At 26.4% G+C, this 23,811-nt stretch overlaps 3 protein-coding genes across 3 annotated transcripts; 2 read left to right on the top strand and 1 right to left on the bottom strand.

Annotated features, from left to right (window-relative positions):
* Positions 1-3,090: 3,090 nt before the first annotated feature.
* Phum_PHUM007560 (kynurenine/alpha-aminoadipate aminotransferase, putative) lies at positions 3,091-5,389 on the top strand (the record flags this gene model as incomplete). Its single annotated transcript, XM_002422658.1, has 8 exons — positions 3,091-3,214; positions 3,303-3,471; positions 3,639-3,828; positions 3,924-4,061; positions 4,402-4,545; positions 4,629-4,808; positions 4,883-5,009; positions 5,088-5,389. 8 exons carry the CDS (start codon positions 3,091-3,093, stop codon positions 5,387-5,389), a joined length of 1,374 nt encoding a protein of 457 aa, XP_002422703.1.
* A 626-nt stretch (positions 5,390-6,015) lies between these two features.
* On the bottom strand, positions 6,016-6,702 carry Phum_PHUM007550 (enhancer of rudimentary protein, putative; the record flags this gene model as incomplete). The annotated part of the gene is made up of 3 exons (XM_002422657.1): positions 6,016-6,133; positions 6,243-6,451; positions 6,667-6,702. 3 exons carry the CDS (start codon positions 6,700-6,702, stop codon positions 6,016-6,018), a joined length of 363 nt encoding a protein of 120 aa, XP_002422702.1.
* A 757-nt stretch (positions 6,703-7,459) lies between these two features.
* On the top strand, positions 7,460-8,761 carry Phum_PHUM007540 (WD-repeat protein, putative; the record flags this gene model as incomplete). The annotated part of the gene is made up of 2 exons (XM_002422656.1): positions 7,460-7,934; positions 7,965-8,761. 2 exons carry the CDS (start codon positions 7,460-7,462, stop codon positions 8,759-8,761), a joined length of 1,272 nt encoding a protein of 423 aa, XP_002422701.1.
* Between the last annotated feature and the right edge of the window lie 15,050 nt (positions 8,762-23,811).

Below are 23,811 nucleotides of genomic sequence, written 5' to 3'. Positions count from 1 at the left end.
AATATAAAAACATATACCAATTTTTTTTTTTGTTTGTTCGTTTGTTCGTAATAAGAAGCTTGTCCTACGTCGACGAGGGTCAATTATTATTATTATCGCCATCGTCGAAGGTTTTAAAAAAAAAAAAAAAATTAAACGTAAGCAAAAAATAAATAAATTAAAAAAAAAAAAAAAAACGTTCGCGTAATCGAAAATCACGCGATTTTGAGGAAAAAAAAAAAAAATTAATAAATCAAATAAAAAAATGAAGTTCAAACTCGTGGAGCGAACGACACGTTCATCGCTTTTAAAAAAAATTCCGTTTTTCTAATGACACGTACATCATTTCAATTAATAAACAATCTCTTTTGCATAATTTTTATTTTTTTGCAATTCGAAAAGGTCACTTGATAAAAATTCATTCGATTCCGTTTGTTTTTTATTTGTAGTTTGTATTTGTTTGTATTTTGTTTAAACGTATTGATTATTTTGTCGGTATACGATCGGTTGTTCTCGTTTGTTGTTTGTTGGACACGCGTATCCCTTTCCAAAGTCAACCCCGAGTATGCTGTTGTTCTAACAAAAACCTTTCATATTATTATTATTATTTAAATTAATGAAAATTACGTTTTGACACTTCTGACGCACATGCACACGCACGCACGCACGCAAATTTCGCAATCGTTCATAAATTTTTTTTTTTTCCCGGATAAAATTACGAAAAGTGCAAATACATGTTTTCCTTCGTTTTTCAACCGTTAACTTTTTTTTTGCTTTTTTTTTTTTAAATTTCATTAAATAAATTCCCGTTACGTTTGTTGTTGTTGTTGTTGTTGTTATTTTTTATCACAACAATTTTTTTATCCATGGCAAAAAAAAAAGGCAACAAACAAAACTTTCACTCCCTGATTAATTCTTTCATTTTTTTTTTTTTTAAATAAGAATTTGTTAACCTTGTATTATTTAAACATTTTGTACATTAAAAAAAATTTTCAATAACGTTACACATGCATACGCGCACGCACAAACACGCAAAAATAAAAAATTTAAACAAAAAAAAAAAGGAAAGTTTCTCAAATTTTTTTGGAAATTCCCGCGTTTTGTTTTATTAATTTTGTTTTTTTTTGACTGTCATCGAGTGCTTACGTATTAGTGTGATAATAATAATAATACTAATAATAATGATAATAAATAATTTGCGAATTCGATAATTTGCATAAGGTTAAGGAGAATGAATTTTAAAAAAATTAGCATTTAACATAAACGTAGCCAGAAGGTTTGGAAAATGTGTCGAAACGTGGTGTGCGTAAATCCGACCAAGTTCGCGTTTTTTTTTTTTTTTTTTTAATTGATTATATTTTATTACCGACCTAATTGAAAGGTTTGTTTGTTTGTTTGTTTGTTTGTTTGTTTGCCCTCCGGCATTTCACGAAGACAAACACAAAAAAAAAAAAGGAGAGAATGGGACAATATTTTATTCGCCATATTGGAAAAATAAAAACTCTTTAAAAAATTCTTTAACGCGTTCGTTCGGTTTGTGTTTTACGCACGCGCGTATCGAGAAAAAGAAAAAACAAAATTTTCCGGCAGGAATCGATTGCAACGTAATTCGAAGACGTAACTGATTAGAGAAAGAAAAAAAAACAAATTTCAAGGTCAATCCCTGATAACAAAATAAAAATTTCAGTTAATGTAAAAATCCGCAATTCATAAAAAAAAAAAAAAATTTTTTTATGAACGTCGCGTGCGGCGTTTTGCGGCGTTAAACATATTGAAAATTTTGTCGTGGCACAAGAAAAAAATGACATAAACTTTCACTAATTGTTTCGATACGAATCGTCATCGTCATGTCATCGTCACCGTTTTTTTTTCTTGATTTTTCCATTTCGTACGCACGTGAAAAGTAATAAATAACAAACGGAGTAGTCGTAATAATAATAATAATAATAATAATAAATCAAACGATTAATTACGCAAATTTTTTTATTCGTGGCGAAAGACGATCTTTAATAAAAGGTAAAATAATATTTGTAAACGTGAATAAATAAGAAAGAAAAAAAAAAAAAATCAACGACAACGCGAATTTGTTTCGTTTAGTTTGTTTGTTTGCATGTGTAAACCAAACACGATTTGTTTGTTACTTGATTTACAAAATTTTAATTTAATGAAAAACAAAAAAAAAAAAAAAGGTTTTTATTATTCGTTATAATTTTTTTTTTTTTTTGATTTTTTTTGGTAATAAAAAAAAAAAATTTCTCGAGGCTACTATCGCAACCGCAACAACAACCACGACAACAACAACAACAACAACCACTACTACTACTACTACTACCATCACTAACCAACTGTCGTAATAAGTCACGATATAAAAAAAAAAAAAACTTGCACTTTTAATTTTGTAGGTTCGCCGCAAATTCTTTTAACTCGTCTTTAAATTATGCCTTCAAGGTTTCTTTTTCGATTAATTTTAAATGTGTACCTGAATGGATTTTATATATTTTTTTTTTTTTAAGTTACGAATCGTTTGTTGAGAGTAACGCGACGTTTTTAACGCGATTTTTCTTTCTCTCTCTTTCTCTCTATTAAATTGTAACGATACGTTTGTATTTTTTTTTAAAAGAAATCTGAACGGTTTGTTTGTTTGTTTGTTTGTTCGTTTTACGTTTAAAAAAAAAAAAAAAATTCACGAAAATCCGATCGCGTAGACAAACAAGTGAAAAAAAAAAAAAAACGTGACGCCCTTGGATTTTATTGTTTACGTTTATTTAGTTCTTCCTTCTTAAAAAAAAATTATTATTATTATTGTTTTTTCTGACGTGGAACGAGTGTTAAAAATTATTTTTAAGTGAAATAAATTTTTGTGTGTAATTTTTTTTTTTTTTTTTTTTTTTTAAATTAAAAACGGAAAAATGGGAAAGAAAAATTTTTTATTTAAATTAAATCGTCATAAATCGTAATAATTTTGTTTACGTTTGTTTGTTTGTTCGTTCGTTTGTCTTTAACCCCGTTCGTTGTCGCGATTTTAAAATAAAATAAAATTTCTCTTTTTTTTCTAGAATTATTTATTTAAATAGAAGAATTAGTAAAATTTTCTCGATAGATAATTCGACAATGGCGCCAAACAAACCAGAAGAATCTGCACAAAATGTTATCGAACAACCGATATCCATTGATTACGATCATTTCATAAATGATTTTTCGAAATTGAGACAACCGTCCGTCATCAGGGAGTTAAGTAAGTTTACATTTAATCATAATAATAATAATAATAATAATAATAACTTCCATAAAAATTAATAAAATTCTTAATTTTTTTCCCCCAGACAAATTATATTCTCAAAAAACATCTGATATGGTATCACTAGCTGGAGGTTTGCCTAACGTAACGACATTTCCATTTAAAGAAATTCAAATTACATTGAGTGACGATTCGACGATATCGTTAAAAGAGAAATCATTATACGATGCACTACAATATATTCCCACTCAAGGGTTTGTTTAGTATTATTATTATTACGTTAACAACAACAACAACAAAAAAAACATATCGTTTCGTAAAACCAAATTATGTAACGAGGTGTAAAGTCTCGCGATCATAAGTTCATGGATCATAAAAAAAAAAAAAAATTTTAATAATGTGCGTTAACTTTTTTTTAAAGATATCCTCCATTGTTAGAAAAACTTCGTACCCTTCAATTGAAAAATCATCGTCCACCGTGTTGGGACAATTCGGAAGTATTAATAACTCCAGGAAGTCAAGATGGACTTTGTAAAGCTATAGAAATGTCATTATCACCTGGAGAACCCTTTATCGTACAACATCCGTTATATACCGGAACGGACAGCATCGTAAGATAAAATAATAATAATAGAAAAAAAAAAAAACTTTAAAAATTACTTATCTACATCCACGTTTTTTTAAAATAAATATTTATTCCTTTCAGTTGAAACCATATTGTTCGGACCTCATACCCGTTGAACAAGACGGTAATGGAATCATACCGGAACTTTTAAAAGAAGAACTGGAAAAAAGAATAAAAAATTCAAGTGATTCGTTTACTATGAAAAAAGGAATTCCGAAGGTGATTTTTTTTAAATTAAAGTTTTTTTTTTTTGACTAGATGATGTCATTGTCAAGATCGACGACGTTTCAATGATTTTTCTAGAATAAAAAATTTTTAGCGAAAAATTATCTTTTTTTTTTCAAGATAGGAATGGTTCATTGGCTTTATAAAACGATATCAATGATATTCGATAACCGTACTGTAATATTTCATTATTATTATTATTATTATTATTATTATTATTAATATTCATTGATTTACGTCGTCGTATGAGTATCTGCAATATGAAATTTTTTTTTTTTTTTAATGTAAAAATATTATTATTATTGTTTTTTTACCGATATCGTGTATGTTTTAGCTTTTGTACGTGAATCCAACTGGAGCTAATCCTACAGGAGTTATACTAAGCACGGAAAGAAAAAAAGAAATATATAAATTAGCTTGTAAATATAATCTTATTATTTTGGAAGATGATCCATACTATTATTTACACTTTGACGATGTAAGATTCTATTTTTTGAAAAAAAAAAAATTATATTTTAGTCTTGAGAGCTAAAAGTTTAATAATTAATTCAATTGTTCCAGACACGACCGGTGAGCTTTTTATCATTGGATACGGAAGGAAGAGTACTCAGATTCGATTCCTTTTCCAAAATAATGAGTCCTGGAATACGTTTGGGTTTCGTTACGGGTCCCAAACAATTAATAAGTAGAATAGAACTTCACGTTCAAGCTGGTGCTTTACATGCTTGTTCTTTATCTCAGGTTAGCCTCAACACCTCATGAGATTCGTCACGATTGAAAAATAAATAAATAACATTTAAATTTATTGTTTTAAGGTAATTATCGACAGCTTTTTAGAAAAATGGGGATTCGATGGATTTTTCGAACACTTAGAATCCGTTAGAAAATATTACAAGCGTAAAAAAGAAATGATGATTGCTGCAGCGGAAAAACATTTAACAGGTAGGTAGGATAGTTGCACAAAAAAAATTAAAAGTTTTAACCGCATAACGATTTATCTTAAAAAAATCTACGCTTTAGGTTTAGCCGAATGGAACAATCCGACAGCGGGTATGTTTTTATGGATAAAAGTTAAAGGACTACCAGATACTTTTAATTTAGTCGGTAACGAATGTATTAAACACGGTGTCATGTTGGTCATGGGTCACGCGTACAGCGTGTACAAGGACAAACCTTCGTCTTACTTAAGAGCCTGTTTCAGTTTAGCTACACCTGAGCAAATCGAAGTAGGAATGGAGAGGCTGGCCAAAGCAATACGCGTCGAACAAGAACGTTACAAAAATTCAACGAATTCAAACAACGCTCCATCGAAAAACCATTGAAGTTTAATAGATTTGTAGATATTTGGTGTTGATTTATCATTTATTCTACTACAAAAGGGTAGGTATTCCGGGAGGGACACCTGGAAAAATTTAAATACCCATGATGAAATTACATCAGTCGAATAAATTGATTTCATTTTATGTCTTAGACCAAAAGACTAGTAGGAAATCATTTTTGTTAAGTGATGAAAACTTAACATTATCATAATAATATTATTTCATTTTTGCTTCGAAGCAAAAAATTAATAAAAAAAAAAAAAAAACATACGATATATATATATATATATATATAAATATCTGTTAAATTGTTTCTTAAAAATTTAAAAAACAAAAAAAAAAAATTATTATTATTATGTTGATAAATGTATAAAAATTAAACAAAAAAAAAATTGCTCTTTTTTCTTCTTCTGTTAAATTAAAATAAAATTATTTATGACACAATATAAATTGTTTGTTTTTGTTTTTTTTTTTTTTTAAATTAAAACACTTATTGTAAACATATTTACATTTTTTTTGAATAAAAGTTTTAGAATCATTACTGTCAAGTAGTACTTTATACTATTTTTCATAATATTGCAAATACCATAGTTTTACATATTTGGAACATTGAAAATAAGGTTTCTACCTTAAACTGTATCTTTTGTCCCTTTAAATATTTCTGCTTGCCTTCTTAATAAAACATATATTTTTTCTTTTATCCAATCTTTATTGTATGGCGCATAAGTGTTTGTACTTTTTTGATATCTGAAATTTAAATTTTTTACATGAATGATAAAAACAATGAGAATTAATTTCATGATTTGTCAAAAACAGAAACAATCATAAGAAATTGTTAACTATTAATTTTACTTACACTAGACAAGACAAATCTGTCAACTGATCGATAAAGTCAAATAATTGACTAACATCATATGTTATCGAGGGAGTGTTTGGGTTTAGTCGTTTCAAATGCTCTTCGTAAATTTTACATACTCCTTCCATACAATCATTGACAGTCTCATAATCTGAATACGTCCTGGTTTCAGGGCGGACGCCAGGTTGCACTAAAAGTATTGTGTGTGACTAGAAAAAAAAATTTGATTGATTCTTATTTTGTTTTTAAAAAAAATTCTTTTTGGTTAGTCAAACGTTTAGATTTTTTATGGCAGACAACTTTAAACTTTTGGCGAATATGAACTAAACTATTAATAAAACTACAAACTTAAACTCTTTTTGTAATAAATATTACAAAATTAAACATTTATTTGTATTTATTTTTTCAAAATCTTGTCGTTCACATTGTTGTATTGTATTTTAGCTATTGTAAACGCCATTTTGAAATAAACGGTTTTGAATAACCAAATGTAAAATACCGGTTTTTTTAAATTAAATCACTCACCATTTTTTAAAAACCTAAAGCAAATATCTCTTCTTTGATTAAACTACCAGTAGTTTCGTTTTTATAGTTTTATTTTTTCGGATACCAACTTTCAAAGATATTAAAAATAAAATAATATAGCATTTACACATTCAGTTAACTTGCCAATTATTTTATATCACAGCCTTTTACTTATGTCATAGAGTAACACTTTACTAGACTCAAGAAATGTATATGTATTTATGTTGATATTATGTATGATTCGTCTTGTGGTAAAAACCATCAAATGGGGTACCAGAAACTGTAACGCATTTTTTTAATTTAAAACATTTTTTCAGTGGTAAGTCATCTTATAAATAATTACAACAATTTCTTCTTTCGAAATTAAAATCTTTGAAAGTCAACATTTGCTATCCCAATCGTACAACATCCGTAAAATCTTTTTAAAGCATTAATTTTTATTTATATTAGCACGTTTTTAATAACTGTAATTGTAAGCATTAAAATTAAAAAAAAGCTGATTTTTTAAATTATAACATAACTTTTAAAAAAATTTAACTTTTAAGTGTAACAATAATAATAAACTTTCATAAGTGTTTTATTTCAATATTCATTTTACAATGAGTTAAAAAATTATTTTGTGTTAAATAAAATGTGAAGTTTAAAAAAAAAAAAAAAAAAGAAAACTTATTTATTACAGGTTTTATTACAAAATGAGTGATTGTATGGAAGTTTTGTTTGTCAGCGATGGCAATGGTAGGCAAACAGCAAATTGCTTCAATCCTAATGTTGGAACTACATTGATGACATATAATGGAAGTGGAGGTGCCAAGAGAACTCTTTCAGTTATCGGAAATGATTATCTGATCTCTGCAGATCTTAATAAACCCATCCTAAATGTGTGGTCTCTGAACAGTCAAGAATGTTCACACAATTTGAGAATGGTTATTTCTGGGAAACCATCTTGCCTTACTGTTTCTTTGGATGGTTATTATTGCATTGCTGGAATCGATGAAAAAATATATATATGGCAAATTTCATGTGGGGCTTTGTTAAATACCCTTTCCAAACATTATCAAAAAGTAAACAAAATAGTTTTCACAGATGATTCATCTCATTTTTTAACAGCAGGAGATGATGGGTTAGTTTGTATGTGGAAATTAGGAGATGTTATCGTCAAACAATCTGGTGATATATTTAAGCAAAACTTGTCTCAAGCATCTCCTGTCTATACTTTTTCTCATCATTCTTTACCCATCACAGATATTTTTGTGGGGTCTGGAAATTTAAAATCTAGACTTTTTACAGTATCATCTGATCAAACATGTAAAATATATTGTTTAGGAACTGGTGAATTATTACTTTCAATCGTTTTCTCATATGTATTAACAGCTGTCACTGTAAACGAATTAGAAACTGAATTATTTGTGGGGACTTACAATGGAAAAATAGAAGTTTTCCACCTTGAACCATATCCGAGGGGATTAGAGTGTCATACTTCAAATGAAACAAATTTAGAAGAAACTCTTATTGGACACACGAAAACAGTTACCTGTTTATCATCGTCATTAGATGGCGTGACCCTAGCATCTGGTTCTGAGGATGAAAAAGTTTTCTTGTGGAACATACCGAGCAAACAATTGATAAGATCATTCGAAATGAAAGGACCAATAACAAATTTATTTTTTCATTTTGCTTCGAGTAATATATTCACAGATTCATTTAAACCCCAGTTGGTTATTAATAAATTTGAAAAAACTAGCACTCAAAGTGATAAAAGTCTTGTAGCTAACGTTTGGGTTCATCAAGACCTAAAACCTTTGAGCAACAGACTGGAATTGAGTGATAAAAGAAAAAGTGAACCTCAAACCGACAATCAATTGAAGACTTTCAACGATGAATTTGTTTCGTTGAAAAACGAAATAAGTAAATTAAAAGAAGCTAACAAACAACTTTACCAATTTGCGATGAAAGAAATCATACAAAATCCATATTCTATTGGCATGAAAAAATAAAAAAAATTTTTTTTTATCTTTGTTTCATTCATAACGAGTCGTATATGAAAAAAATGTGTCGTGTTTTTAGTAAATTGTAAAATGGAGAATAAGTTTTTTTTTATTTAATAAAAATAATTTTAAATAAATAATTTTGTTTTTTTTTTTTATTTTTTCACATGTAAAAATCAAATTTGGCGCGAAAAATGTCAAAAAAAAAAAGTTTACTTTCCCCATACTATTGGTTATCATTATTTTGTTCTAGAATTTTGAAGAGGAAAAAAAAAAAACAGGGAAAATGGCTCACGTTCAAGATCGAAAAAGTTCTTTCTACAGCCAAAAACAATCAGTGAGAGAAGAATCATTGGCCCCCCAATATTTAGAATCTGCCGGAGACGTTTTGGTCAAAGATTTGGTTAAAAAACAATTGAATACGAATGTTTCATTGAAAGAACAATTAAATATGGCGCAAAATTTTCAAACGGGACATAATTTAAATCCGGACTACCATCGAGGACTCACATCCGTCGAAGATGTTAAAAAACGAATGGAAGAAGAAAACGAAAAGAGGATGTTATCCGATATCGATAAGCGTGGGGATGAAAAAGAATTTATGACCCGTCACGAACTTGAACTCAGTTTGTGCGAGAAACCCAACAGTCAAATATCAAAATTGTACAAGTTTGCGATGGAAAATGCGAAAAGCAAAAAGAAAATGGAGTCGTTGGAAGAACAAATTCCGAATCATCCGATGAATAATCTGTCGAAAATCGAACAAGAATATTTTGGTCATTTGAAAATCGGTGCCGTGAAAAAAAAAGAAAATTTGGAAGATGATCGGGAGGAATCGAGGAACGATGGAAAAAATGCAGAAGGTTCAAAGAGCAGTAAGAATAAGAAAAAACACAGGAAGAGAAAAAGGAAACGAGGTGTTAACAACGACGACGGAGATAAAAGGACGAAAAAATTTTCCGAAATCCTTTCTCCGGGGGAAAATTCGAAAAAGATTATTGATTCACAGGGAAAAGAGGTTTCCTCCGGGAGACCCTCGCTTTGGGACGTCAAAGACATGAAAAAATGGTGCGAAAAGAAAAAGGAATACGGATGCAAACCGCAAAGTTTTTACACAATAAAAAATGGTAAAATCGTTAAACTCGAAGGTCAAAAGGTCGCAGACGTTACTTGAACGTTTACTCTCCGAAGAGTAAAGAAGCGAAGGAAATAAATGTGCGTAACCGGAAGTTGATCGCATACGGAATTAATCATTTAATAAAAAAAAAATTGAACGTGACGTACCGGAAGTACATTCATTTCTTTTTGAAATTGTTTACAAGGAAGACTTTTTGATTTGTCATCTTTCTAGAATGTTCGAGAAGAAGAAAAGAATGTAAAGGGAAACAAAAGTGAAAAAGTGAAAGAACAGGAAAAGCAGAAGAAGAAGAAGAAAAAGGAAAAAAAACGATAAATTATTATTTCATTTATACAAAATTTTAAATAACAAAAAATTTATACAAAACAAAAAAGTTAAATAATAATGATAATAATAATAAATAAAAATTTTATTTAAAGTTTTTAATTGTTTTAACATAATAATAATGATAATGATAATAATAATAATAATAAATTTATTTAAATTAACTTAAATTGCATATCACTTTCGATTATTTTATATTATTCACTTTATACGTCATAGTAAAAAAAAAATTTGATAGTTTTTTGGCTGAAAGTTATATCGATCACAGTTCCGAGCACGTATTTAAATAAAAAGAGAGAGAGAGAGAGATAAAAAACAAGTTCGAGATATTGATTGATTATTAATCGATTAGTTGTTTGGTCATCTTATCGTTAGTCCGATTATGTGTATTAAAAATAATTGAGTTAAACTCATGAATGTTTGTTTGTTTGATTTCGAATGAGAATTTTCCTTAGATGTACTTCCGTGTGCGGCTTCCGCCAAACCTGAAAAAACACGAAAAAAAAGGAAAACCGTGTTAAAAAGTACATAATGATAATAATAATAACAATGATGATGACGATGATGATGATGATTTTATTTTAAAAAACATTTTCGATTTTTTTAAAAATTTTGTTCATCCACGTGATATTTTTTGAAAAAAAAAAAACAAAAAATTTTCGGTGCATACGAAGCTGAGGAATTTTTTTAAAAAAGAAAATGGCGTTTTTTTTTCGAGGGGGGAGAGTGGGAGGGAGGGGGAGAAGGGGTTAAACAAACGAAATGTTATGCAGCCCAAAAAAAAAAAATTTTTGTAAAAAGTGAGTGCATTTATAAAAATTATTTTCATTTTTTTTGTTGTAAATATATATTTTTAAGAAAAAAGTACTTGCCACCGATAATTGTGACTCTGTTGTTGCTCTTTCCGGTTTTTGATATTTCTCCCCCGTACAGCTTTATTTCTGGAAAAAAAAGAAAAAAAAAAAAAAGGAAAAAAAATAGAAAAAAAAAAAAACAAAATTTTTTATTGGAATTTTTTTCTTTTTTTTTTTTTAAATTATTACGCTTACGATTGTTACTCGTCTATGTTTGTTTGTTTGTTTGTTTGTTTGTTTTTTTTTTAGTCCTTTTATAAATTTCCGTTTTGTGAAACAATTTTTTTTTTTTGTCGTTTGTTTAAACAAAAAATTTTTTTCTTTGTTTCCTTTTAAAAAATATTTTCATTCTAGTTTTTCCATATTTAAAAATTTTTTTACTTTATTGCACGATTTCAAAGTATTATTATTATTATTATTATTATTATTATTATTATTATTATTAAGTCATCTTAATTTTTTTTAAATTTGTTTTAACTAGAAACGTTCAAAAAAAAAAATTGCACGTTTGTTGTTTTTCATTTTATTTTTGGCTGCTTAAAAAAAAAATTAAAAAAAACTTTTACCGCCATTTTTTTTTCTCATAAAAATCCGTTAATAAAAAATTAATTTATACATAAACATAATTTTCTTTTTATTTTTTTTCTCCCCTACCATACCCCCTTTCCCCTACTCCCCTCCTCTCTCCCCTCCACTTTTTTTTTTAATATTAACCCCTTAGAAAATCTTTTGCTGTTGTTGTTGTAAAAAAATCTGCTGCAGAATTTTTTTTTATTCTAAACTTTTAAACTCTATTTTAATTTTTTTTTTTTCGAAACGTATTTAGAAAATTTTTTTTTTTCTAAAAAAAAAAGTTTTTACAACGTTTCGAAAAAAAAAAAAAAGAAAATTTCTGATGCCGAAATTTAATAGCCTCTCTCTCGGAAAAAACAAAAAAAAGAAAATGTCGAGAAAAAAAAAAAGAAAAAAAAATTTTTTTAATTTTGTTTTCCATCGCTAGAAAGAATACAAAAACGAAATTCGCAAAAAAAATTTAAAAATAATAATAATAATAATAACATCAAGACGTATAGTTAGAATTTTTTGTTTTTGTAAAAAGACAAACGACAAACTCGTATCCCTTCTTAAATGTGCATCGCACGAAACAAAACAAAAAAATTTTCTTTTTCGAAACAAAAAATATTTTTTTAATTAAAGTTAATTTTCTACTTATGTTTAAATTGTTTTCCGTCGTGGCAGTAGATACGCCTGTTATTATTATTATTACTATTCACTTCGTGAAAAAACAGAAAGCAGACGATTTAAATATAACTAACTTCCTTTAAAAAAAAAAATTAAATCATCGATGTCAAAAAAAAAAAATATTAAATTTCCCTTTATATTATTCTCCTTATTATAATTATTATTATTATTTAACCCATCGAAGAGCGTTGCGTAAAAACGCGCGTAATCCGTTAAAAAATTTCTATTATTATTATGATAACATTTAAAATGTAAAATAATCCTCTTTAATTAGGTTTGAAAAAAAAAAAAAAAATTTTTTTTTTTCATCACTAATTAATTAAGGCCGGAAAAAAAAATTCTGGATTTACACCCACCCCACCCCATCCCCCTTCCCCTCGCCACCCTCACGCTCTCCTCTTCTCGAAAAAAAAAAAAAACAAACAAACAAACAACCACTTATAATTATTAAAAGTTATTAAAATTCACATCGTGTAACTCAATAGAAACTAACAACAAACAACAACAACAACAAGTTTTAAGTTATTATCTTAATTACATTTTTTTTATTTTTTTTTTATTTGAATTTTATTTTATTTAATTTATTAAACTTTAAATAAATAAATAAAAAATCGCTTTTTAATTAATTTAATATAAAAAAAAAAGGGGAAGGGTTTGTTGAGGGGAGGGGGAGGAGGAAGAAGGAGGAAGAAAAGGTTCCCACTTTTTTTTTTTGAAAATAATAATATATTTACGGTAATTAAGAGGTTTTGAATAAGAAAAAAAAAAAAAGCTTTTCGACGATGAGAAAACTTTTACAAAAAAAGAAAAAAAGGTCAAAGGTTAAAAATTACGTGATTTATGTGTAGGTGAGTGCATGTGCGTGTTGGGGGAGGGAGGGGGTGTTTGTGTGTAGGTACGGTTCTTATTAAACATTTCAAAAAAAAAATTTTAATGTAACGAAAGAAAAAAAAGAATGTCGGGGAGTGGGGGAAAGCGAGGGGTGGGAGGGGGTAAAAGAAAAGAGGAAGGAAAAGGTATGAAATAAAATTTAAAAAGAAAAAAAAAGAAAAGTTTTTTTTTTAAAAAAAAAAAAAAAAAAAAAAAAACTCAGAAGAGGCGGAAGGAAAAATAAAATGAAAAATGACAATTGCTCTTTCACTAAGTCAGAAAAGTCTGTTTCAAGAATTTAAATAATAAAAAGAAAATGAATGAACGAATGAATGAATGGAAAAAGGAAAAGAAAGAAAAAAAAAAAAAAGTTTTTTTCGATTGCCATTAACTCCCTCGTCTCCCCACCTTGTCAGCACCGAAGTCTCTCCCCTACTCTCCCCTTCCCGCCCCGGTAAAAAAAAGAAAAATTATTTAACTCTTATTCGTGCGTGTGTGAAAAAAAAATTCTTCCAATTTTTTATTTTCTTTCCCTTTTTTTTTTTTGCGTCCCTCCTCCGGGTCCTCCACTCCACTCCCTCTCCAAAAAAAAAAAAATTTTTTTCCTTTATTCAACGTCCATTTACAAAAGAAAACGATTTCGATATTAATAATAATAATTTTTAATTAAAAATATATAAAATCAAAAAAAAAAAAAATTCCAGACGAATATTTTATAATCATCATCATCATCATTATTATTATTATTTATAGTTTGATGTAAATATAATGAAATTAGTATTTATTACCCCCCCCTCTTCGTCCCTCCCCCCATGTTTTTTCTTCTTATCATATCTATTTTAATTATTATTATTATTATTAAAAATTATTTCTATCGCGTTTTGAATTGTTCACGTATTTGTTGTTGCGGAGTCTGGAAAAAAACGATTTATTACTCTCCATGTTTTTTTTTCCTGTTGTTGTCTAAACTGGAGAGAAATGTTTTTTTGGACAAAAGTGTGCAACGAATGCAATTTTGGAAAATTTTAATAAATAATTTTATTAATCGCAACATTTTATTTCGTTTCGTACAAAAAAAAAGAATTTTGGAATTTTATCAAAATAAATTCCAGTATTTATTAACGATTTCAATAATTTCGGGTGGCAAATAATTTTTTAATAATGATAATAATAAAATTAACGATTATTGATTTTGATGGGTGGGTGAGTGGTTGGGTTCAACATGGAGAAAAGAAAATTTCGACTGGAAAATTCGTTACGGATGTGGACAATATGATAAAAATCTCATGTCTGGAGTGAAAAAGCCGACGGAAAAATTTTTTAAAAATGACGTATCGTTAACGAATACCATGCTGGAGAATATAAAAACAAAAACGTAACCGCCATATTGAATTTATACGAAAAGAATGTTCCAGAAAAAATTTTAAATTTTCCTTAAAGGAGCACCGAAAATTTATTAAAAAAAAAAATAAAGTAATTCATTAATCATCCGAAAAATGAAATTAAAATTGTCAAAAGATAAAATTCATATACTGCTACCACTACTACTACTACTACTACTAGAGCCACGTCACGATTTAATAATAATAATAATAATAAACAAAAACAAGTAATAAAAATAAAATTTATAATATTCGGGGGTCCGAGTTAAAGAAAATTACTACATCAAATCGTATAAATTTTATTAGAATTTAAATGGAAAAAAAAAACCGGAAATGATTAATTGAATCGAAAAACCGGATGTTGTATATATAATAATGATAACCATTATAAATTAAAAAAAAAAAAAAATTTTCTTACCGTATAATCGTAAAGTTCCTTCTGCTTTACCCAATGAATTTGTCGATACGCAATTATATGTGCCAACGTCGGAACTTGCAAAATTTTGTATTAATAACCACATGACTATTTTAAAATTTGATCTATTTTCTTTAATCGTATATTTCGGACTGCAAACAAACAAACAAACAAACAAAACAAACAATTAAAAATTTAAAAATAATAGAAATAATTTAATTTAATTTATTTTTCCACGTAAAAACGTGACGTCATTTGATTAATTATAAAACCACCACGCGTGGGAGATGGAAATTTTTCAAAGGGAAAAAAATTTTTTTTTGAATAATAATAATAATAATAATGAGAGAAATAAAAATTTACGTAATAATTCTAGAATGTTCCTTTTATAAAAAAAAATCACATTTGCTTTATTAACTCGTTCTCCAAAAAATTTAATTTTCTCGTAATAAAAATAAAAAAGAAAATTTTTTTTAAAAATAATTATTTAAATTTCGCGCGCTTTTTCTTTCTCGCGAAACGTATAAATGAAGTGTGACGTCATTAAAACTGTATCGTCTGTTAAATATTTGAAATTTTAAAATTTTTTTTATTAAAATAATTAAATTTTAAATACTAAAATTAAGTTAAGTAAGAGAAATGTTTATTTACTTTTTCGTTTCTTTTTTTTTTTAAATTAAAAAATTTGACGGCGGCCATTTTGGAAAAAAAAAAAGGAAAAAAAAATTTTTTTTTTTTATAAAAAATATTATTACGACGGTTTAAAAAGTCGTTAAAAAGAAATTCGAATTTTCCCATTTCGAAAAAAAAGGAAAAACAATAAAAAAAAAAAATTTTTTTTTTTTTTTAATTTATAAACGTGTATACATACTTAAAAAGCTTAATGACAAAATATATAGTCAATAAAAATCGTACTTATTTTAACCGCGACGTCATAATAATAATAATGATGATAATAATGATAATGATGATGATGATGATGATAAAAAATGAAGTTTGAATTGTTTTTTAAGATTTATTGTTACATAAATCTTGTCTTGGAAAAATATTCGATGGAATATAACGACGGTTAAAAAAAAAAAAAAATATATATATATATATATATACTTATGAAATAAGAAAAATTAATGACGTCATAAAATGAAAAAAACACGAATAGTATTATTATTAATTAATAGCAATTATTATTATTATTAATTTGAAAAAATAAAATAAGTATAATGAAGAATTTTTTTTTTTTTTTAAATAAAAGATTACGGTGAAGGTTTTTAAACGTTTTTTTTTTTACTTACACACCCTATCTCTCCCCTCTCCCTCCTCCTCACACCACTTTTCCTCTCCTTTATTCATTTTTTCTTCCGCCCCCCACTTTCTACTCTTTTTCCACATACACATCAACCCCCTTGATTCTTTCCAAAAAAATGTAAATAAGTAATTTCTGTTTTTTTTTTCTTTTTCTTTTTGAAATTTATACGCACGAACATAAATTATTATTATTATTATAGTTTTTTTTTTTTTCAAAGTTGGTTATTGTTATTCGATTTTTTTTTAGTATTGCCAACGTTATTAAATTCAAAAAAAAAAGAAAAAAAAAATTCAAAAAAGTCAAGACGCGGAAAAATTATTATTGTTATAATTTTTTTATTTAAATAAAATTTACGCGCGTGCGTTTTTTACGCATTTTTTATAAATGGTTAATTTTTATCATACGCGTCGCGCGCGTTTTTAAAACGGATGAAAAAAAAACGCGCGTTTATTTAAACGGAAATAATAATAACAATAACAATATTTAACGTCTATTTTTTCTTTAATGATTAACTTACCGTTACTGCTAATTATTAGTAAATAAATAAAATATTATTAATATCATTATTATTATTGTTATTATTAAAATTTAATTTATTTAAAAATAAAAATAGAAAAAGTTAATTATCACGTCATCACTCGTAAGTAATAATAATAATAATAAAATGTGTAACCAATAAAATTTTTGCATTTTAAAAAAAAAAAAAAAATTAATAAATAAATAAGTTAATAAAATTGACTTACATAATACATAAATTTATTTACTCTACGAATCGGTAAATAATCTTATCATCATATAAAAAAAAAAATCAATAACGACGACGACAATGATAATAATAATAATAACAATTCATACATTTTATTATTAATAAAAAAAAAAAAAAGAAGAAAGAAAGTTATTACTTTTTCCGTTATTCAACTTAACGAATTTAATAAAATTTTATTTATTTATTATTTATTTTTTTTATTGATAAGGAAAAAAAGGATTAATAAGAATTAATAAATAAATAAGCATTATTGTTATTTAAAAAATATTAATAATAACGATTTTGTTAAGAAAAATATTTTTAAATAATTAAATAAATAAAAATACGAATATATAAATAAAAAAAAATTTTCAGGTAAAAAAAAAATAATGATGATGATGATGATGACGATAATAATAATAATAAAAATCACGACGATTTCTACGTTTTTTTTTTGTTTCGTTTTAAATAAATTTTTATTTATTTTTATTCATTTTAAAAGGATTAATAATAAATTTATTAACTTAATCCGACGTTAATAATTTTCTTTTTAAATGTTATTTATTTATTTCGTTAATAATAATAATAATAATAATAATAATAATATAAATAAAATAAAAAGGAGAAAAAAAAGAAAAATTTACGGTGGAAAGATTTCATTATTACTGTTATTATTATTATTGTTTTGTAAATAAAAATCTTAATTAATTTATTAATTAAAATTTAATGACAGGCAAATTTTTTTTTACTTTTGAAGAGAGGGGGCACGTGGTGCGCACGAACGCACACACACACTTTTGATTTTTACGAGGGTCCGTTGCCATTTTTGTAAAAAAAAAATTTTTTTTTTTGAATAAATAAAATGTGGAGAAGAGTGGAGAAGGAGGAGATAGGGGAGGCTGATGGAAAACGTCATAACTTAAATAAAAAAAAAAAAATTCTTTTTTTTTGTTGTAAAATGATTCGGCCGGTTAATTAAGTAAAAGTTTAACTTTTTTTTTTTTTATTCGGTTGGTACAAAGAGAGAGAGAGAGAGAAAGAAGAGAGAGAGAGAGAGAAAGGGGGGGAGAGAAAAAATAAAATTCGCATCGATTACTCCGTTTAATTTTCGGTTAAAAAAAAACTTTACCTTTTTTTTTTTTTCCTTCCTCATTTCCACTCATTCCCTCCTCCTCCACCTCCTTCCTCTTTTTTTTTTACCGCTCCACGAATTTTTTCAATATTTTCTAAAGGAGGGTGGAGGGGAAGAGGAGAAAACAAAAAAAAAAAATTTCTATACGAACGATTCGTCAAAGAGAACGATTTCGATGATTTTAATTGATTGATTGATTGATTCATTCATTTATTTATTCAATGTTAACAAACGTGAATTAAAACAAAAATTTGATTTTTCATTATCATTATTATCATTTCTTCTCCCCTCCACCATCACCACATTAAAAACATATCAAAAAGTTTGTTTTTTTTATTTTTTCTTTTTTAAGGGGGAGAGGGAAAGTAAAAAGTAAAAGTTTTTAAATTTTCCAAAAAAAAAAAATGACAAAACGCTCCGAGAAATTTTTTTTTTAATGCCGAAACTTTTTTAAAAAAAAAAAAAATAATAATAGTAATAATAATAATAATAATGATAATAATGATAATGATAATAATTTTAATTTAATCAATGAAAATAATTTTTTTTTTATTTTTTTAAGGCAACTAAATCATAATTTAAACTTTATAAACTTTTGATATCATTATTATCATTATCATTATTTGCCTAAAACGAAATTTATTATTATTATTATTATTATTATTATTATTATTAAACGCGACAACACGAAAACTATTACCGTCGCGTTAAAAAAAATTATTATTATTTTTCTTTCTTCTTTTTTTTTTTTTTGCGTAGAGTGTAATTCCAGCTCAAGAAATTTAAATTTCACTTCATGACGTATATTTTCCCGCATACGTCATGATAATAATAATAATAATAATAATAATTATATCCATTTATTAACTGAAAGTCTTTTATGTTTAACTTATCGAATTTATATGTTTTTTTTTCCGTGATAATAATAATAATAATGGTAAAGTGATAAGGATAAAAAAATTTGATTTAATAAAAAATTTATTAGTAATATATATACATATATATTAATTTATTAGTAAAATTTTTAAACTTCTTTTCCTTCCCTCTCCCACTTCCTCCCTATTTCCGCCACCCCCCCATTCCGGAAAGAAAATTTAAAATTTTTTTGAATGCTGTCGGTATGAAGTTTTCTACGGATAATTAGGCACGACAACTCACTTATTTTATACCGGTATAAAATAACTTTCGGCAACAATTAATCTTAACAAATAAAAAGAGAAGAAGAATAAGAAGAATAAGGAGAAGGAGAAGGAGGAGGGAGAGGTAAAAAAGAATTTGTTACCGAGTTATGCTAATTAACCTTTGACCTGAGGGAATCCGAGTTGAATTTCTTCTCTTTAATGAACATTTAATACGAAAATTTTTTTTTCTTTTTCGCTTTCGCTTTTTTACTTTTTTTTGCCCCTCCTAGTTTTGTCTCTCTCTCTCTCTCTCTCCCCTGTCGGAAAACCGTATAAGAAAATCTAAAAAAACCTTTTTTTCCCATTAACCATTTTTAATTTTACTTTTTTTATTTCTCTCCTTTCTGGAATGACCCTCCTCTCTGGAACTTTAGCGCTGGAGCCGAGAATTTAAACAAACAAAAAAAAAGAAAAGTTATTTACCTATTTAAATGTAACGTTTAGTCTAAAAAAAAATCTCGTTTTTCTGTCATCATCATCATCATCATCAAAATGGCGGACAACACGGTTGAGAAAAAAGTATAAATGAAAAAATGAAATCCGGTTAAATAAATTTTTCTCCACGAAATTTAAATTTTTTTTTTCATTTCTTCCCAAGTTCTTTTCATTTGATTTTTTTTTTTTTTAGAAAAACCTTTTGCGGGGGGGAGTTGGTGGTGGTGGTGGTAGGGGGAGAATAAAAAAAAAGTTTTCTCCAAAAAATAATTATTATTTTCATGTCTTCTCAAAAGATTCTAATTTAGACTCTGGTTTTAATTAACTTTCTTTCTTTCTTTTTTTTTCCTTTTCTCTCCCCCCTCCTAATTTTCATTTTGAAATTCTTTTTTTTTTGCGTATTCGTCCGTTCGTTCGTTTCCGGAAATTTAAAATTTCTCGTTTGTATTACAACGCTTCCGCCCCCCACTTTATTCTCCGTCGAAAAAAAAAATTCGAATTCTTATTAATTTTTTTTTTTTTTTCACGGGGATATTTAAAATCCCATTTAAATAATGATAATGATGATAATTGTAAATTTTTTTTCCCTGTTGTTTTTCAAAATAATAATAATAATAATAATAATAACAAAACCCCGTAATTGAATTATATAAACAAACAAATAAATACAACCATTATAAATAATGTTTGCATTTAAACAATGGGATGTAAACTCAAATAAAATTATTATTATTATTATTATTATCATAGTTTTTGCTGTTGTTGTTGTAGCTTTTTTTTCAACCCCTGTCTTGAAATTGAACAATTATAAAAAAAAAAGAAAAAAAAAATTATTTATTTATTTAGGAAGTAATTAATAATATTTAAGGGTAGATTTGTTGGTTCAAGGGTAAAAAATAAATAAATTCTTTTCTTTTTTTTAACGATTGCCAACTTAAAAAAATTAAATGGCGTATCATCCGGTTAGGGATCGCATGTTTTGTGTATAATCACACGATTCGTTATAATTAAAAGAAATTTTACAAAAAAAAAATCGGGGGAGGGAGGGAGAAAAAGGGAAGAAAAATAAACCGGAAAAAATGGGATAGAAAATAAAAGGAGGTAAAAAAAATTTTTTTTTTCCTCATCGAAGGGTAATGAAGATCACGTCAAAAAATTATCGTTGAATTGTATTTTAAAAATGAAATAATAATAATAATAAAATTCGACGATAACAAAATGGGGTGAAGATAATAAAATAACTGACCTAAACAATCATCCTGGAGCAGTAAAAAAAAAAAAAATCCAGAAAACAAAATAAAAACGTGACCGTTTATTCGGGTTATGCGTGCTGGAAAAATTGTTTACGTTGATTAAATGAATTCCACGTGACCGCTTTAATATCGATTAAAAATTTTACCTAAAAAAACACTCAAACGATTTACGTAGTCGAACTTACCAAAAAAAAAAAATCGATTAAGTTTTTTATATTTCGGAAAAAAAAAATATTCCGGAACGTAAATTTAAAAAAAAAACCGTTAAACGAATTCGGGCGTACGAACAAAAAATTGTTTTTTTGCAAAACGTTTCCGCCATTTTTTTTTTTTACGAATTTAAAAAAAAAAAAATTGAGCGCGAAAAATATTTTTTTTAAAGTTTTTTTTTTCATCAACGTAGTACGTGTACACGTCATCATCGTCATCAGAATTTCTGTCTGTGTCGTCACAATCATCGTTTTTTTTGTTTACTCCTTTTTAAACGGGGAAAGAATGTTTTTTAGATACTTTGGGGGGAAGGAAGGGGAAGGAAGGAAAGAGTTAAAAAAAAAGGGGGAAATGGAAGAAGGATGAGAAGAAGGGGAAGAAGAAGAATAAGCGGAAAACATTTTTTTATTTTCGTGTATAAAGTAATATTTGAAAAGCGAAAATTTTTCTGTTTGTCGTTTTTTTCAAAATGAATTTTTCTTTTATTTAAAAAAATAAAAACATGTTTGAAACATGTTTGTTTTGGTTTTCGACTGAATTTCTCGATTTTATCGAAAACTTATAACTTTTTTTTTTTCCAAGAGTGTCACTCCTGATTTTTATTAAATTTACAAAAAAAAAAAATTTTTTTTCTTCTGTTATTACTCTATGAAATAGAATAAATAAACAGAAGAGAGGAAGGAAATAAAAAAAAGGATTATTAAACCTGCGCACGTTAGGGGAAAAATTTTTCAACCGTTAATATGAAATGACCTCGTGACCGTAAGTTAGATTTTCTTACTTCCGTTTCCCTATTCCTCCCGCCGCCATGATTATTTTATGTATCTTTTTTTTTTTTTTTTTTACTTACAACTGATTTTTCTTTATATCATTATCACGAAAAAGAAAAAGAAACATGGCGTCGTTGAAATTTTTTTTTATTTAATAATAATAATAATAACGAATAGACGTTAATAATAATAATAAAAAGCGCGCGGAAATTTTTTTTTAATCATCGCAAGCGTGAAATCATTTCATCCTTCGTGAAAATATTTTTATAAAAAAAAAAGAAAACTCTTTTTTAGTGTGTGAAATTTTTCAAAAGAAAATTTCCTTTCGAGGGAAAATTATTTTTATTGCTTTTTTTTTCTTTACGTTGGCAGGCGTGGCAGCGCGGTCTTTGTTGTATAAAAAAAAAATTTAATTTTTTATTAAGTTTTTTTTTTTTTTTTTTTCAAATTGCGGATTCCATGGCAATTACGAATAAGAAAATTTCGATTTGTTTATTGTTTAAAAACAAACAAAACATTGTTTGTTTGTTTTGTAAACATTATTTAAAAACATGTATTGATGACACCAACACACACACCAATACTACCAACAACAACAGAAAAAATTAACGTGGTAAACAAATCCTTCCTTCATTCATTCTATATATGTTGTTTGTTTGTTTGTTTGTGTGTTTGTTGTATGTCGAGAGGAAATAAAAAAAAGTTTTTTCTCGTCTTGGTTGTCTTGGAAAAACCTAAAAAGTTTTTTTTTTTTTTTTATTACTTTTTTGTGAATTCATCAGAAATGACTTTGTTTTAAATTTATGTGTCCGACTTTATTTAAATTTCTGTTTTTCAACTCGGTGGAAACAAGATAAAACACGTAATTAAACACGAAAAGTGTAAATTTTATTTTCGTTTAATGTGATGACTTTTTTCCATTTCAAAATAAAAATAATGAAAGAGATTGTTGTTGTTGTTGTTGTTGTGCGTGCGTGTGTGCGTTTATGCGTGCGTGGGTGAACGCGAGAGAGAGAGAAAATTGAAGGGTTGTATTTTTATTTTGTAGTAAATACAAGAAAATATATTTAAAAAAAAAAAAAGTCTTTTTTTTATGTATTATTAACGTATCGAATCCGTTCGAGTTTTAAAATAATAAAATAATAATAATAATAATAATAATGATAATTTTTTTAAACGGCGTGAAATAAACTGAATCGAAAAAGCGAAAAAAGAAAAGAAAAGAAAATTAATTTTAATTAATATAAATATAAAATAAAAAGAGATAAATTATTATTATTATATCACACCTGGATAAGATAATAAAAAAGGAGATGATGATAATAATAATAATAATAATAATAATAATAATAATAATAATAATAATAATAATAATAATAATAAAATGATAGATGAGACTCCAGCGAAATTATTATTTTTTTTTTGTTGTTTTTGGTTTTGTGTGTCATCGCCGCGAAAACAATATAATAAATTTTATTTAAAAAAAAAATGATACGAGTTAATGCGAAAACTTTTTTTTTTTTACGCCGCGTAATAATTTTAAATTATAAACCTTAGTAATAATAATAATAATAATAATATTAATTTTCTGTTTTTATTAATAATTTTTTTAAAATATTTGGATTTATTTAAAAAAAAAAAAAAATTAAAGACAAACGGTTAATTTATTTATTGATTTTTTTATAAATTGAACGTTCGACATTGTTATCAGTCACACGTAAAATTGATAAAAATCAAATAATATTAATAGTAATAATAATAATAATAATAATAAATGTGTCGAAGATGATTCGGGTTCGCTT

Source organism: Pediculus humanus, genomic scaffold, assembly GCF_000006295.1.
Source record: "Pediculus humanus corporis 1103172107368 genomic scaffold, whole genome shotgun sequence".
Lineage (NCBI taxonomy): Eukaryota > Metazoa > Arthropoda > Insecta > Psocodea > Pediculidae > Pediculus > Pediculus humanus.
Note: the sequence above shows the minus strand (reverse complement) of the source record. Positions and strands in the feature narration are given on the sequence as shown.